At 38.1% G+C, this 18,071-nt stretch overlaps 2 protein-coding genes across 2 annotated transcripts; both read right to left on the bottom strand.

Annotated features, from left to right (window-relative positions):
- Window positions 1–673: 673 nt before the first annotated feature.
- Window positions 674–5,147, bottom strand: LOC103460645 (interferon-induced protein 44-like). Its single transcript, XM_008402910.2, has 5 exons — window positions 4,695–5,147; window positions 4,105–4,254; window positions 2,219–2,387; window positions 1,823–1,923; window positions 674–1,725 (listed from the first exon to the last, which is right to left on the bottom strand). Exons 1-5 carry the CDS (start codon window positions 4,866–4,868, stop codon window positions 1,564–1,566), a joined length of 756 nt encoding a protein of 251 aa, XP_008401132.1. The 5' UTR covers window positions 4,869–5,147; the 3' UTR covers window positions 674–1,563.
- Window positions 5,148–7,121: 1,974 nt separating this feature from the next.
- LOC108165987 (interferon-induced protein 44-like) lies at window positions 7,122–16,037 on the bottom strand. Its single transcript, XM_017303425.1, has 6 exons — window positions 15,981–16,037; window positions 9,607–9,756; window positions 9,274–9,442; window positions 8,450–8,550; window positions 8,181–8,375; window positions 7,122–7,193 (listed from the first exon to the last, which is right to left on the bottom strand). Exons 1-6 carry the CDS (start codon window positions 16,035–16,037, stop codon window positions 7,122–7,124), a joined length of 744 nt encoding a protein of 247 aa, XP_017158914.1.
- Between the last annotated feature and the right edge of the window lie 2,034 nt (window positions 16,038–18,071).

Here is an 18,071-nt window from a genome sequence, read left to right as displayed (position 1 = left end):
AAGGTGGAGATGGGGCGGAGGTGGGTGATCAGAGGAGGCCATGGGTGAAGGTCCTTTTGAACTGGATCCCAAACGATGATTGGCTGGAGCGAGGCTTGGACCGGTGCTGATAGGTCCAGGTTGCAGAGAGGGAGGCGCTGATTGATGAGGCAGGTGCGACTAGTCTTCCAGACTGAACTTTTGTCAAGACTCCATATGTCAAACACACATTCTTATGTAAAACCCTTTTCTATAGATCAATTAAATTAGAATGTTGTTGAGAAGTTGGTTTATTTTAGTGAAAAACTATTTTTAAGATTTTCTTTTTCGAAATCTTATATGTGTATAAGATTTCACATATCTTATTAAGCCTTAAGATATATGGCTTAATAATTTATTAAGGATTAATAAGGCAGTTTATTAAGCCTTAAAGTTTTATTATTAAGCAGTTGTTTGACAAGAAAAATGGTGAAGAGGGAAGGGGAAGAAATGCAGCAATTAGACAAAGACCAGGAATTGAACAGAGGCTGCAGCGCCCTCATTGAACGTTGCAGCCTCTGGTGGACCTTCTCTGTTGAACCATATAGGACCATATAATACAATATTCGGATCAATTTCACACGGATTCATGTTTTCAAGGCTTTATTTCTGTTGATTATGATAATTTTCCACTTACAGATACTAAATCCAACATTTAAGATTAGCATATAAAAAAATTAAGTTCTATTTTAAGTAAATTTATAAAAGTAGAAGAAAAATTTTTCAGATCAGGTTTTATCTGTGATGTATGCAGTGATTACAGCAATAATAAAATGAAAAACACATGCCTCCATTCACTGAGGCCACAGATGATTCACTCTCTGAATCTCTTTCACAGAAACACATTTTATTTAATTTGTACGAAATATGATTAAGAATTTAAACATCACAGGGAAATTTGCTGAATGTAGTAGAAATCTTCATCCCACTACATGCTTTAAAGGTTTACAAAATGATTAATCAGTGTTGTTTATTTAATAACATTGGAACTCTAACTTACATATTGGGGCATGTTACTCATAAAAGCCACCAGAGACCTGAGAACCGTAACAGAGCCAGAGGGATATTGAAGATGAAACAAATCAATAAAAATGTCCTGTGCTCAAAAAGGCTTCCATGCATTCACACTTCAGTTTTCATTCATGGTCACTCTGCTCTCCAACACTCCCCATGATGACAGCCAGTATATTTAAATAGGGTGCACATGCAGGGCTTTTTCTTTTTCTTTCAATTTAGCGCACCTCATTTGGAATCTTTGTGGATCCGGTCCTATGTGTTTTTGTTGTCTGTTGCCACTTTTACGATGCTTCTCCCCTAACTGGTGTTTTAAATTAAATAAACTAAATGGCAATAATACCCCCAGCTCCCCCTCCCAAAAACAACCAAAGCCACTGACTGTTTAACATTAAAAAGAAAAATTTATATAATTTGTTTTTAGAGCCCTAACCCCTTGAATAATAAGTATTTTATACTGACACACACAGAAACAACAGCAATATCAATGAGGTGATTTCCATTTATATCCCCACACACTATTTAGTATCTTCACAGTGTGTCAATGTAGTCGTCTCCAAAGTCAATCATCATTTTCAGAGCATTCAGGATCAGAGTGCCGATATCTGGATTCAGCTGAGTTTCATGACTGTAGTTCTTCACTGGGAGGATGCAGTTCATTGGGATCCCCAGACTGGAGCTGAAGTCATTCATCTGTTATTAAAAAAAAAAAAATAAATAATAATAATAATAATTTTTAATCCAATGCTTTTTTTGTTACCGCTTTTGAATAAACCTTTCTACAACTCACCTTTTCATTTAAATCTTTGCTCATGTAGACATTTTTAACATCACTTTCTGTTTCACTGCAGACTTTATCAATGTGGCTGAGAATTCCCAGCTGAGGGATTTCTGCAGATACAGAAAAATTCATTATTCTATATTTCATTATCAATAAATACACTTTTAATAAGTATATCAAAAGAATGTTCAGATGAGCTGTAGGGATATGAAATGTAAAGACATTTCTGACATCATCTAAACAGCTTAAGCAGAATAAAGTTATGTAAAAAAATGTATACAATTTTTTTAAACCTACAATGTAAAGCCTACTATATTGTTAAAGCATTTACAGTGTTTATTCACTTGTATTTACAGTTACATACACTTTTTTGAATGGACGTTTATTGCAGATTTTGTTTCTTACCCAGATCACTGGCTTCTTCTCTGACTTCCTTCATTTTCTGTAAAACAGATGGCTTCATTTGTGGCGAGTCAGCAGAATAAACGTAGACCAGAACATGAACTCTGTCACTGATGGATGGGGAAGAAATGTAGTCAGGATCATCAGCAGAAAGGGAAGATGAAGACTTGAACTGCAAAAAGGAGCAATGAGTAAAATGTATGAAATTATATAGTTTATAGCTAATAAACTGTATTAGCTGACATCAGATTGTAAGGATTGTAACTTTTAAAATCTAACCCAGATTGTAAGTTACAATCCAATAATAATACACCTTATAAGTCAGTGTTTCTCAACCTTTTTTGGGCCACCGCCCTCCTAGCCTTTATCCAGGTCCCTCACCGCCCCCATCAAAGAATTTGTAGTCTACTCTGCACTGAATATTATTTTATTATTAATATTACTATTGCTGTTGTTGATGTTTTGATTTTTATGATTGTTTCTGGATTAATCATTAAAAATAATTTCCCAGAGAATAAAAAAGTTATGTGAATAGAAATTATTTTCACAGGTGTCTAAGAAAAATCCACTGAATGAACATTCAAGTTAAAATCTGTAGGCCTAACAGCAGCCAATCAGAGTGGAAATAATATTCTTATTTTGTGCCATTTTCTAGTTGTTAAATCTTTCGCAAAATGACCAGATAAAAGATGTACAACATGCCAGTTTAAACTTTGAACTATTTCCAAAACGACTGAGCTCTGCAACATTAAAACATGGATAGAACTGTAACTACATTAATCATAGCTCTTCTTCTCTTCAGTGTTTGTCGGTTTCTGGTGGTGCAGCTTTGTGCTGCCTTCAGGAAAATGGGACATCACAGTACCAATCATAAAATTTCACCCACCCACTCAGTGGAAAAACAAAAGTTCCAGGTCCTTTTAATGCCATAAATATGGGACATGAACATGAATTATATCTTTATATAGACCTGTCTATTGGTTTATAGATTTAATAGTTTGTTGCTCCGTTCTATATCACGGTTCTCCTGTTTTAGAGTTTTGCGCAACGTGTGCATCGTCTTTTTTTTTCTTTTTATATTACCCCATAAGACGCGGAGCGGCCGGGAAGCGCATATCGATGGAGAAAAGAGACTGACGTAAACCTTTTAGCTATTCTGATGACTGAAATTCAAAAGTGCTGTGGTGCTACCGTTTCATACCAGATCACTTACAGCACCGGTGTTAACTCTATAAAATGAACGCTCTCTATCGTAGTATCACCCATGAAGGGATTTCTTTATTTAAATTGGTTAATTTTTCAGAGGGATACAAAGTAAGGGTATTGTTATCAGAGCGATGTTCCGTTGTCCTTCCATGGAAGCGGGCAGCCTTCAAACGGAAGTAAAACACTTTTTAATATAAGTTGCTGCTTAACATGATCACAGAACTGCCAAAACATATGTACAAAAATACTCAAAAAATATTTGAAAATCTGACACCAGACAAAGTGAATCACAGTAACGTTATCAGCCGGTGTAAAGCTGAACTGATGCGGTGGAGCTACCAGTAGTAGGAGCGGAGCTACAAGCTACAAACACTGAAGAGAAGAAGAGCTGCCATTTATACCGTTGCAGCCAAGCACAATACACAAATCTGTATTACACAATACAGTTTTAGCAAGATGCTCAAAGTCTAAACTGGCATTGTTGTGCATGTAAGGTGTAAAGTTTACCTTCGACCAAACGCCCCCCAAAAGCATCCCAGCGCACCCCTTTTGTAAAAATTTCCGCCAGCGCCCCCCGCCGTCCTCTGAACGACCCTGCGGGGCGGTACCACCCACGTTGAGAACCGCTATTCTAGGCGATCGATAAAGATAATTTTAAAAGTAGAAAAAATATACATTTGTACCTTATAACCATCCATCACGTGTCCCTTCAAGGCCAGTATGATGTCGTCTGTTCTGATTCCTCTTTCATCTCCGTCCTCCAGACCCATGATGTCGTTGAACACAAAGGGATAATTGTTCTCTCTGTCTTTCTTGAAGTTATAGGTTTTATACTGAGAGAAAAATTAATGAAGTTAAAAGGTAGACGTGCACACGGCCTATATTGCTGATAAAATATATTTTAAACTGAGAACAACATCAAATCTGGTACAAATACATTATTTTGTTAAACTATAAACTTAAATTTATTTTCTTGGCAGCTTCATTCAAATCAAGTATTTATGAGATTGTAAAGTGCTGCTTTAACATGGTGTTAAGTCCAATTCTTTTAGAACAAATGTAAGTTTTAACATCTAAAATACACTTTTGCAATTTGACCAAAGGCTGACGATAATGACAGTTATTGTCTAATTTATAATATAAAGTATTAGGTAATAATCCACTCAACAATGTTGGTCACTGAACTGATACACCAAGCAGATGTAAGTAAAGAGTCAAGAACCCTAAAAATGGAAATAAGCCTTTTGAAGCCAAATGAGAAGTTCATACTGACCTTCTTGGTGAAACTCTGATCAGAGGTTGTATTGCTGGCCGGAGCTCTGTTGGTTATTCTCCCTTGTAAGACGCTGTTGACAGAGTTGATCAGGCTGGACTTCCCCACACCGACTGGTCCGCAGAGCAAAACCCTGATTGCTTTGACTTCACTTTGAGGTTGAAAATTCTTCATATACTCCTCAAGTTCCTGATTCTTTCTGGTAAAATATTCCAATAAGTGTTATGATTCAACAAATATAATCTGACAGAGTAAGCTCCTGGATCCTCATCAGATTTACAGCTTCATTTACAGTTTTTTGGATCATTTAGGTATGCTTTTTTAAAATACAGTAGCATGCTTTTTTTTCAAGCACTTCCCACAATCAGCACAACCAGCTAAGCTACGCACTCCTTAAAATACAAAGTGATCCTGTATTTGAGGATTAATGTGAGCATCTTGTTTTCAATCAGTGCAGGACACGATTTGTTCTTTTCTTCCAAAATATTTTGAATGATTCCTCACATTATTGACTCAAATATTTGGCTGCAAAGGTAGAACTGTAAAACTTTAAAGGCTAGGTAAGATTTTATATTTCTCTAAGACTTTTACATAACATGTACACAAATCATGTAACATACACATAGTTGTAAGAAATTGATTTACATTCTATACTGTTTTACTTGAAATTACTTTCCTTCATTAAATTTGGTTTCTCAAATACAAAATGGTGTCTTGTGTGACATGAGTCTACATGATGTGACGTCTTAGACCAGTGGTCCCCAAAGTCGGCCCCCGAGAACCGACTTCCTGCATGTTTCAGTTCTCTCCCTGGTTTAACGCACCTGGATCAAATGATGGCTCATTAGAGGCCTAAGAGGAACATTGACATGCTGAAAAGGTTGTTGCTACCACCAGGGAGAGAACTAAAACATGCAGGATGCCAGCCCTCCAGGACCGACTTTGGGGACCACTGGCTTAGATTATGGTGCATGGTAGGATTTGGCCAGTTTTCATATTTTAAAAGTAATCTGTGAGTATTTTAACATTTTTGTGAGATATTCTGGATTTTTAACATACATACATATATACAGTATATATATATATGATTCAGAATTGCTTCGGAAGGCAATGGTCAGGGTAAAAGATTGTAAAATGAGTGGTTAGCCAACAACAGCAAACACAGTTGCAATATCCAGATACAAAGAGACACATTTACTCACCCGTAGTATATTTCTCTCCATGGAGTTTTTAAAACTGTAGTGAAAAAAAAAAGTAAAGCAACATCTAAAAATCATCGGTCTTGCAATAGTAAACAGATATGTATTTGATTAAATGAGTTTGTACAAATACTCGAGCAATCTAGTAGTTCATTTAATAAGTGATTAAGAAACCCTTTGTGTGAACGCCTGAATATTCAGGTTTTACTTACATGAAGATGGAGGAGGAGCTAAAACACAGTAAAACAAATTCAGATTCAGAGACCATAGCTCAAAATTATTAAAAAGTGATTGATTTTTACATATAGTTTATAAAATCTATGACGGAAGACCTAAAAGTAGAAACATTGATTACAATTGCTTGGGCCAAAGCTATCACCTTAAAAGTGGTACATTTTTAAAATAAGTTTATGAAATGTACTTACATGAAGATGGCTGAGGAGCTAAACACAAAAGAACAAATTAAGATTTCTCAGGTCAATACTGTTATTTAAAAAGTGCTTAATTTTCACGTTCTGTTGTAGAAAAGTGGACATAACATAATCTTTCAATGTGAAGATGAGTGCAATTTGTGTGAATAAAAATAAAATGAATAGTGTTTAGTATTTACAGGCTGTTTCTAAATGAGATAGATGGCAACTAACAATTATATGATAAACTGAAAAACAAAACTTGTTTTTCCTATGCAGTTACGATCCAAATTATGCTTCCATTACCATACCTTCAACCCTCTGATGCATGAGTGACTGACGATACAGTTTTCCGTAAGTGGGTCTTTTTTGACCCGTGTTATACTCAGTGTGTTTCTATGCTACTTTTGTCATTTTGATTCGAAATAATGTTTTATATAATATTATCTGCTGTGCTTTATTCCAGACAAGAATTATTTCATGCTTGAAATATTTTCATTTTTCACTTTTTTCAACATTTGTAGAACATTTTTAAAACATGAAATGACAATTTTACAACAATGGAACAATGTCAACATCCATTGTGTGTGTGGGGGTGGGGTGCTGTGAGAACGAGCATGTGTCTTGAAACTAGCTAGCTAACCAAGCTAGCTAACATTACTCACTGTGCTCTATTGTGCTATGTGTATTACGCATATTTGTGTATGTATGTGTGTGTCTCCGTCCGTCCGGGGTCAGGTTGCAGGATCAGCAGCCTAAGAAGGGAGGCTCAGACTTCCCTCTTCCCAGCCACTTCTTCCAGCTCCTCCGCTGAAATCTCAAGGTGTTCCCAGGCCAGTCAAGAAATATAGTCCCTCCAGTGTGTCCTGGGTCTTTCCCTGGATCTCATCCTGGTGGGATGTGCCCAGAACACCTCACCAGAGAGGCATCCAAGAGGCATCGTACCAAGATGCCCGAGCCACCTCAACTGGCTCCTCTCCACGTGAAGGATCAGCGGCTCTACTCTGAGTCCCTCCCAGATTAATGAGCTTCTTACCCTATCTCTAAGGGAGAAAGCTAATTTCGGACGCTCATATCCGTGACCTTGTTTTTTTGGACATGACCCAGAGCTCATGATCATAGATGAGGGTAGGAACTTAGATCGACCAGTAAATAAAAAGCTTTGTTTTTTGGCTCTCTCTTTTCACCACAACAGACTGGTATATCGCTTGCTTCACTGCAGACACTGCGTCAAAACGCCTGTCGATCTCCTGCTTCATTTTTCCCCTCATTCATGAACAAGATCCTGAGATACTTAAACTCCTCCATTTTGGGCAGGACATCCTCCTCGACCCGGAGAAGGCACTCTACCCTTTTCCAGCTCATTTATTTGTGCATTTATTTTTATAGTTATGAATTTTGGTTTATTTATTGAGATGATTAAAGAAAGAACCTTGAACACATTGATCAACAAGTTTTGCATGTCATCTAACACATTCCCTTTCTTTTGGTTTTCTCATCCAGGGTGCCAGACACACAGAGACACTCACACTGACATGCACACACAAATAATACACATGCGCAAAAAAATATAGGCAGTAATGCTTTCTAGCTTGGTTAAATAACTAGTGTTAGCTAACGTCGAAGAAGCCTTCTAGGTAGAAGTTAACAGCCTAGATAACAGCCTTTTGTTATATAGGCTAATAACAGAGCTTAGAATAAGGCTAATAACTTACGGAAGAATGGGGTAGTAACTGAAAATATGCCATTTCTTAAAATGTATAAAGGGTAAATTAAAATTTTTAATTGCAGTAATTTTTGACATTTTTGAGGAATACCTGAAATATGAAGTGATGACATTTTTTAATTACAAAGATATTGCAAAACAATGACCTCACTGGGCCAAAAAAGACCCACTTACTCATCAGACGGTTAATCTTCTCAATGTAGTCGTCTCCGAAGTCAATCATCAGTTTCAGCGCATTCAGAATCAGAGCGTCGACATCTGGATTTATCTCAATTTCATCACAGTAGTTCTTCACTGGGACAATACAGTTCAGTGGAACCCCCACAGTGTAGCTGAAGTCATCAATCTACAGTGCAAAAAAAATAAATTTATTTTAGTCTGGTGGTTTGTTTTGCTCCTGTGTTGAATAGCACAACTCACCTTTTTCTTTAAATGTTTGCTCATGTAGACGTTGTTCACATTTTGCTGTGTTTCCCCACAGGCTTCATCAATGTGGGTGAGAATCACCAGCTGAGGGATTCCTGTGGATACAGAGAGTTTTATTTTATTATATCTTAATATTGCATTAGCAATAAATATATTTTAACTGGTTTATAAAATTCATTCTTCTCAGATGAGCAGATGAAAAATGTTGAGAAACACTGCACTAAGCCATAGGGGTCCATAGGCTTATATGCACCTTTTTTACATGTCTGATTTGTTACGGCTTAGCAGCAAGACTCCGCCTCCCCCAGTCTCACTTTGTGCTTAAAGAGCACATTATAAACTACACACAAGTTTTTAAATTGTGTTAATAGGCAAAGTAAAACCGGAGTTATGCTAAAATAAGTAAACTATATGTTTCCGAATGTCAGAGAAATGTCAAAAACTGGTATCCGACAGCTCATCTCTCCTTTGGTGGCAGTCATCCCCTTTATGTGATTCATTAGCTCTCAAATGCTCAAAAGGGAAATCGCATGTCTTGCATCTATACGTCTTTTCATGCCATGCTCAATTCTACGTTTAATTCCACAAGCTCGGCTCTCTCGAAGTCCGTGTGCTTCACTCCTGAAGTCTTCCTCAGACTTGCTGCCTGAAACTTACATTTCTCAAAAATTCTAGATTTATGCAAAATTCTTACTTTTGCATTCATTTTTCTCACCTATATTATGAAACCCTTATTGCTTAAGTAAAATTTGACAATTTATCTAAATGTTGTTTATTATTTTCCATAATGTTGTCCTCATTCTGTTTTTCTTTCTTACCCAGATCACTGGCTGCTTCTCTGACTTCCTTCATTTTCTTTACAACATCGGGATTGATTTGTGGTGCATTAGCAGAATGAACGTAAACCAGAACATGAACTCTGTCATTGATGGACTGGGATGAGTTGTAGCCAGAATCACCATCAGAAAGGGAAGATGATGGATTGAACTGAGGGAAAAAACATCATGGATATTCAGCAAAATAGGTGTGAAAATATACTTGTGTATATATAGAGAGCTATTTGTAGTAGCTTTGGGGACTAAGTCAACAAGGACAGATCTTTTATGACTGTTGAAGATAATTTTAAAGGTAAAAATGTCTGCTACTTGTACCTGATAACCGTCCTTCATGTGTCCCTTCAAGGCCAGTATGAGGTCATCTGTTCTGACTCCTTTTCCATCTCTGTCCTCCAGACCCATGATGTCATTGAACACAAAGGGATAAAATTTTCCTTTTCCTTTCTTGAACTTATAGGTTTGATACTGAAAGAAAAAGAAAAAAGTGGCTAAAAGAGGTTTTAGGCAACAGCAGTCATATAGCTACTAAAATATATCTTAAGCTGTGTGAAGAGCTGCAACCTTTCTTCAAAATACAATTCTTAGTTTCATTTTGAACTTAAATTTGTGTTGTCTAATAAAATTCTGAACAATTTGCTACTCTAGTCTTGGGTTAGTTCCAAACAAGTCTGTAGCCCCTGATGTTAGAAAATGTGAGTTTTCTGTGTAGTGTCTGAAAACAAGTTTTATCTCAGTGTCTTGGATGGACAATGCTTGCACATTTAAGAGTTCTGGATATCTTTAACATAGTTCCCCAAACATTGAGCTGCATGTCCTGAACTTCTGCAGGATTTTTCTAATTTCCTCAAAAGAGAAAAGTGGAAAAAAGCATTTATGCCTGGAGTGGCCAAGAAGAAATTAATGTAAGTACACTATAATACCAAAATTATTTGCTCACCTGCCTTGACTCACATATGAGCTTAAGGGACATCTCATTCCTAATCTGTAGGGTTCAATGTGACATTGGTCCACCCTTTGCAGTTAAAACTGTCATGGTCCGTGTTTCTGTGTATTTATTTTTAAGGGTTTTCTGTGTTCAGTTCGTCTTGTGAGTCTCTGATGTCTCTGCGTCTTCCCCGTTGATTGCTTCCCAGGTGTGTCTAGTTACCCTCCCTGTGTATTTAAACCCAACTGTTGTCTTTGTCTCTTGTCGGGTCCAGTGGTGGGAAGTACTTCGTTACTGTACTTAAGTACAGTTTTCGTGTATCAGTACTTTACTTAAGTAGATTTAATAATGGGGACTTTCTACTTTTACTCCACTACATTTTACAGTAAGTATCTGTACTTTCTACTTCACTACATTTCTACAAAAGTGTCGCGTTACTCGTTACATCCAAGTCGCGTTGCGCTTTTTTTCCGTTAAAATGTGAAGTTCAAGGATTTAAGGTGGAGCCGTAAAATCCAACCAATAACGTGACTTAGTGTCTGTTGTCACCCATCGGCTCCACCTTTACGCACGCAGAGCTCCAAGACATGCGCAGTAGTTTCCTCTGAGCGGGAGGAGATGTCTGTTTAATCGATAATAGCTGCATAAATCATAATATATGGCGACATGTAAAATCAGCAGCGCTTCGCTTTCACAGACGGTGGGACTTCATCCAACTTTTAGCGTCACTTGGAAGGAAAGCTTAAAGAAAGGTAAGATCTGTGGAGGTTATGCTAGCTGTACAGAGACACATGTTGCATCTGTTAAGTCGAACTGTTAAGTCCTGTGTCGGCATTAGCTCGTCGCGTCAGTCTTTGTTTAATTCAGTTGCTACCGGTGCCGAGCCTCTGTGTTTCAGCTCTGCCGTGCTGCCTGAGATCTGGACTGTGTTTGAGCTACACTCTTCATTAAATTCATCATTTTCTTCTACAACCTGGGTCTCTGCGTCTCTCCTCACCACCACCAACCACTCCACATGACAAAAACAGCTTCAACTCTTCTAGAAAGGCTGCCCACAAGGTTTAGGAGTATGTTTATGTGTATTTTTGACCATTCTTCCAGAAGCACATTTGTGAGGTCACATACTGATGTTGGAAGAGGAAGGCCTGGTTCTCAGTCTCAGTTCTAATTTATCTGAAAGGTGCTTTTATCAGTCAAGTTCATCCACACCAGCCTCAGCCATCCATGTCATTATGGACTTTGTTTTGTGCTCTGCTGCAGTCATGTTGGAAGAGGAAGGGACCAGCTCCAAACCATTCAAAGTTGGGAGCAGAATTATCCAAAATGGCCTGGGGGGTGGAGGGAGGGGTGATCCGTCAAACAAGGCTTCTGCATGTTAGTGTGCCCGCTAAAGTCTAGTTCAAATGGCACAATTGTCATTTTTTTGCCCCGATTTTCCCCCTTATGACGATCTGAGAGCGTTCTGAGTTCTAAGATTGTCACTTGCGATAATCGTAACCGATCATTCTGTAGTGTGTGGTGTGTTATGTAGAACATTGGGACTGCTCCAATCTAAAATCGGGCATATTCAGCATGTCAGGTTGTCTTGGCCCTTTTATCGCAACCTATGGGGTTTTTCCTGACTGGGAGCAAGAACGCATCCTGTTGAATGTGACAGGTAGCCAAACAGAAAATTCAGTGACGTAAGCATGGAGAGGAATCCCAAACAGTTGACATGGCGCAACCGAGAGTACGGTGGATATACAAGTTTTGCGGCCATGAGAGTGATTTCAAAATTATTTGGGGGTCAAAATTACACTCTGTTTCTCACTCTAAGAAAGCAGCAGTTGGTGTCACTTACACTCTGCATTTCGGCAGTTGGAAATTTTGCTTGTTTTTCGCTTTTTACGTCGCCATCGTAACTCCGATCCCCAATAAAAATAATAGCTCCAATGCCGGGATCAAGCCGCATGTTTTGATACCACTTTTGTGGGTGGGCATGCAGCAGTAACGGTAATGGTTAATGGTAATGGAAGAAGATGTTATAATAAACAGACATTCTATTGGGTGAAGAACAATAGATGCCTGCAATGCAATGGCGGCAGTGACTGACTGCTCTCCCTATGCATTGCTAATGGCAAGGCCCAATCATAAAATTAAATAATGACGCTAAATGTAACCACAGAACAGAAAACAATCTAAACGCAGTGTAAGAAAAATGTTTACTACCAAAAAAACATAACACACCTCCAAATCATAGTGCAGCAAATAGAGTGGCTGCTCCCGCCGTCTTTTATCACTTAAAATGAGTCCACAAATTATCACTATTGTTTCTCCATCATCATCCTTGTTTAATTCTAAATTCACGTATGCTATGTTGGGGATTTTACAAGATCTTCTTCTGGAATCAGGATGTTTGTGAGAGAAATTGGTTCGAAGCTGTTGTACTTTTATCGACTCGTGTGGTCCCAGAGGTTAGGAAAATATTCTTAAATTCTTAAATCGTGTCGTCTGAACCAGACTTAAAACTCACAAGCTCCACTCATCTCATCTCCTCTCCACCACTGCCGTAACACTCAGACTCTGGTCGCTATGATAACGTTTACACATCCCTCCAAAATAGGACACAGGTCCACAAAAACGAACTTTTGATTTTTATAAAAATTTTAACTCACTATCGACAAATCAATGGGATCTCTGACCTTTTACTCTGCAATTCGACGGTCCCATCAGGGAGTGATGGGAGACAGTGACACCCGAAGCGTGTTGCTTATATGCACTCTGTACGTGGCGAAGAAGTTTGAAGCTTCATTGCCCCATTAGCAGCCGGCCGCCGCATGTTACGCAGAGCGGCTTGTAATGTGAGACTCACCTACCAGTCCAGGATAAATCCATTCTCCTGTCTCTTCTCTGGGCCTTTTCACCTTTGCAAAGAAACTTTCCAAAGACACTTTATTCTTTCTCATTTTGCTCACTTGTGGGCTCAGTGTTGGCGTGCAAGTCATAACCGAGAGAATCTAGTTAAAGGATTTTCAAAATAAAAGATACTCCAGATTGGGGACGGCTGCTTTACACCACTGAATCCGACGCTTTGCTTTGCACTTGCTGATGTACGTCTTGGCTGCAGCTCCTCCACCATTGAAACCCATTCCATGAAGTTCTTTGTGCACTGTTCTTGAGGTAATCTGAAGGCTATATGAAGTTTGGAGGTCTGTAGTGATTGACCGCAAAAAGTTGGTGACCTCTTCACACTATGAGCTTCAGCATCTGTTGACCCCTCTTTGTCAGTTTACATGGCCTACCACTTCATGGCTGAGCTGCTGTCATTCCCAAACACTTCCATTTTCTAATAATACAGCTGACTTTGGAATATTTACCAGCGAGGAAATTTCACAACTGGATTCATTACACAGGTGGCATCCTATCACATGTCCATGCTGGAATTCACTGAGATCCTGAAAGTGACCCACTCTTTCACAAATGTTAGTAAAACAATCTGCATGACTAACTGCTTAATTATATACACCTGTGGCCATGGAAGTGATTGGAACAACTGATCCCCATAATTTGGATGGGTGAGTAAATACTTTTAGCAAAATGTGTATGTAGAATTTGCTCACAGTCTCCAGCAGCAGGTTGCCATTTATGGAGGTGTGTACCAGTAAAGATCACTCTTTGGAGAGTCAATCTACAGTGATGGTAAACATCCAGATGGGAGCTTTTGGTGTGTTGTATGTGACCTATAGAGACACAGGCACTGTAGTTCTTGGGAAATCGGGAAAATATGAGATCTGGGAAATTTCATAACTTAGGGAAACATTAGGAAACCTCGTAGGAAAAACTCTTTATGGGCTTTTAAATTCCCAAAGAGCATCTGCTCCGGATTGTCTCATATAAGCTTGTATGATATACAAATCCTCTATTTGTTCATTTAAGTGTTTATTAGAGTTTTCACTTCTACATCTTGCAGACATATTTATAGATCACCAATGAATCCTCAATACACCTTGTCTGCCATGCTACATGTTACTAAAAGGACTCACGAGGAAAGATGAATTAAGTCATTTTTTTTCAGCAACACATTGAAGTTTTATCTTCTAAAATACACATACACTGCATCATGGATATAGGGTGAATTTGTAATGTTGAGGAAAAATGACTATTTTTGGTGTTTAACACAGTTTAAACCTTTTAGAACACATTTCTTAATTTTGAACAGGTTTGAATAGAGATCTGCAGGAGAGTTTCTTCTCAGACCCCTGGGGTCTTATCATTAAAGACAGGAGGTCATAAATTAACATATGCAGGAAGGTGGAGGACAGCATCACTTGAATTACTCTGAGAAAGGGAACTTTGGTCGGTTCACGTAACCAGGATGAGAAGTCTTCCAAACTAACATCTGACATGGTGCAAAAACTGAATATAACATAAAATGTTTTAAATCACTAACATTTAATTTGTAAGACATTTTTCTTAGTTATTGATAGTATGCTCTGACTGAAAATTGTATTATCTTGTTTTAGAATTAATTTAGTCAACGATGAATGTATTAGAAATTGTATCATTTCTGACTATATTAGAATCAMATGAAAATGTTTTGTTTAGTATTAGAAAAATACTTAGGTTTATGGTGAATGAATGTCTTAATTCTTATTTGTTTCTAATTCCTAATTAGAAACAGGAATTGTACTCCATTATTTTCTGTTTATTATCTATTGCTTTTGTTTGATATCAGGACTAAACTTTGGAGATGCTGAGTGCAGAAGAACAAATTGGGTTTTTGGAGATAACTTTTCATTGAATTAAAATACAGAATTAAAGGTTTGTTCCTGGCAGAGCAGAAGAGAAACCAGAATTTCACAGCTACCTGTGAGGTTCCTTCATCTGTTTCTCTTGGCCCAGATGGCTGTAGAGCCGGATAGTGTTAAGAAAATAAATTTAAAATAAGTTAGTTTTAGAATTTATCATGACTTGATTGAAATACCATAATATAGTTTTTAAAATTTATAACATATTCTGACCTATTGATCTTTATTTTACCTGTAGTTAAAGCAGGTTGTTTGTTAAGATTTCTGATCTGCTCTTTGTCTGTCTGGGAAACAATCAGTAGGAAGTTCTAGCTTTTCACACTGATCTGAGAAAGCCATAAACCACCATGAATTCGGAGAGTCTGCTTCCACCTTATTTAACAAAAGGTGTTTGATCTTGTGAACAAATTGCAGGGACTTTTCTAAAGAGCCAGAGATGCCTTCCAGTTGGTCAAGTAGAGATACATACGCCATATTTGAATACATTAAGAGGAAAACACACCTACAGGTATAAAAGTTTGTGCACAAGGGAAACAATTCAGACAAAGCTGATTTTACTTCTGCACCAGCTCTTTCTCCAAGGACGTCCTTGATATGTCTGTCTTTTTGTCTCAGGTAACAATGTTTGTATCTGTGTTTCTCCAGTTTCCTGTTCTATCTTATAGTTTCTTCTGATTGGATTAAATTCTGTAATTCTGTGACGTCAACACGCATTGTTGTGTTTCTGTCCCCACATGTGGCCACGCGAGAGAACCCGGGATCAAAAGGAAGAATCAGAGCCAGATCTTTTGCTAAATTTAATTGTATAAAAATTCTTCCTTAACAGTAACCAAAGTAATTTTTATATTGTATGATGTAGTAGCAGTTTTTGAACATTGGACATTGAACTGAAAAATCAACAAAGCAGACAGTAGTAAAAAGTCATTTACCTTAAAATGTAAATGAGGTTTTAAAGCAATATAGAAAATTATACTCACCTTCCTGGTAAAACTCCCATCAGAGGTTATGGAACTGGTCAAAGCATCATTGGTCATTCTCCCTTGTAAGATGTTGTTGACAGAGTTGATGAAGCTGGATTTTCCTGCACCGACGTGTCCACAGACTAAAACTCTGATCACATCAGTATCATTTTGAAGTTCAAAATCCTTCACATAGTTCAGAAGGTTCTCATTGTTTCTGTTAAAATGTGAAAATAAAGGTTATGATTTAACTAATCTTTCCTAGCAGAATAAACATCTGGTTCCTCAGCAACTTTGAGGCTTCACTTACAATTCTTTGAATTATGTAGGTACCTTTTGATGAGAGAACTGTTTTTTAAAACACTTCTTTTTAATAAGCCCAACCAGCTAAACCACACATTCCTGAACATTTAGAATTGTCCTGCATTTGAGGATTAAAGCGAATGTGTCACATCATGGAAACAGTTTTACCAATATGTAAAAAGCTTATATTTTTTAAATAGGTTGCATACTGCAACTTTAACTGTATTACCCAAACTATTGAGATACATTTAAAAATTTTAGTTCATAAGAACTGCAATTTTGATCAAAGACTCTGTAAAACTAAAGCTGTGAGTGAAGGAAATCTGTGTTTGTGAAAACAAAAAGGGAATTCCTCATCTCTCCTGAGCCGTGGGAATTTTGCCAACCACGCACTTGCGGTTTATTTTACATTTACATTATTTCATATATTGTCTTTGACACATAAACCTCAGAATAATTTTATAGTTAATTATTCAGACATTTCAGGCAAACTGGATAAAAACTGTTAGAATTTTAAAAAGAGTGACAAACACAATGGCAATCTAGAATATGGTTGCCACCCATCCCGTAAAATACAAAATCATCCCGTTGACTGTTTAATGCTGCATCGATACGGTACGCAATTTGTCCTGTATTTCTATAAATGTCCAGTAGACATCCCTATCACACACTAATTGTAACAATAATGACTAAAATAAAACACAGGAAATATTAAGGTCAGTTAAATTCTAGTGGCGGGAGCTAGAAAACCCCCTGAATGCTACAGATCGACCCTGCTGTCACGGTTGCCTTTGGAAAGTTTCTTTGCAAAGGGGAAAAGGCCCAGAGAAGAGACAGGAGAATGGGTTTATCCCAGACTGGTAGGTGAGTCCCACATTACAAGCCCGCTCTGCGTAACATGCGGCGGCCGGCTGCTAACGAGGCAATGAAGCTTCAAGCTGCTTCGCCACATAGAGACCAAGCAGGCTGTGGATATTAGCAACACTTCGGGTGTCATTGTCTCTCATCACTCCCAGACGGGACCATCTCGGTGCAGAGAAACAAGCTCAGGGCTCCTGTCATTATCGTAAGTTAAAATTTTCACCAAAGTAAAATGTTCGTTTTTGTGGCGCATCTGTATCTTATTTTGAAGGGATATGTAAACGTTACCATAGCGACTAGAGTCAGAGAGCGTTTGGGCAGTGGTCGAGAGGAGATGAGTAGAGCTTGTGAGTATTAAGTCTGGTTTAGACGGAAAGATTTAAGAATGTCGGCCGATTCTCCAAACSTCTGTGACCACAGAGCTGATAAAAGTACAACAGGTTCGATCGGTTCGTGTGTCCAAGGCAGGAGAAACACTAACCGATTCCAGTCACGAACATCGCGAATCCAGAGGAAAATTCACAAAACTCCCAACATAGCATACGGGAATTTAGAATGACCAAACACGGATGACGATGTAGAAGCAATAGTGATAGTTTGTGGAGTCATTTTAAGAGATAAAAGACGTAACAAAAAGAAAAGGCGGTGGATAAAAGAGACGGGAGCAGCCGCTCTATTTGCTGCACTATGATTTGGAGATAAATGTGTTTCTTCATGGTTTACATTTTTAACTCAATAAACATAAACATATATAATAATGACCTTTACATATAATAATAAACATTTCCACATATTACCTCCGATATCCACCGGACTCTCAGTTGCGCGATATGTCAGCTGTTTGGGATTCCCCTCTGTTCTTACGTCACCGCGCTTTCTGATTGGCTGAACCGTCAGCCCCCTCCTTCACCCACCACCCCGGGCCGCAGCAAAATTTCCAAGTCT

This window comes from Poecilia reticulata, unplaced genomic scaffold (genome assembly GCF_000633615.1).
Source record: "Poecilia reticulata strain Guanapo unplaced genomic scaffold, Guppy_female_1.0+MT scaffold_269, whole genome shotgun sequence".
NCBI lineage: Eukaryota > Metazoa > Chordata > Actinopteri > Cyprinodontiformes > Poeciliidae > Poecilia > Poecilia reticulata.
Note: the sequence above shows the minus strand (reverse complement) of the source record. Positions and strands in the feature narration are given on the sequence as shown.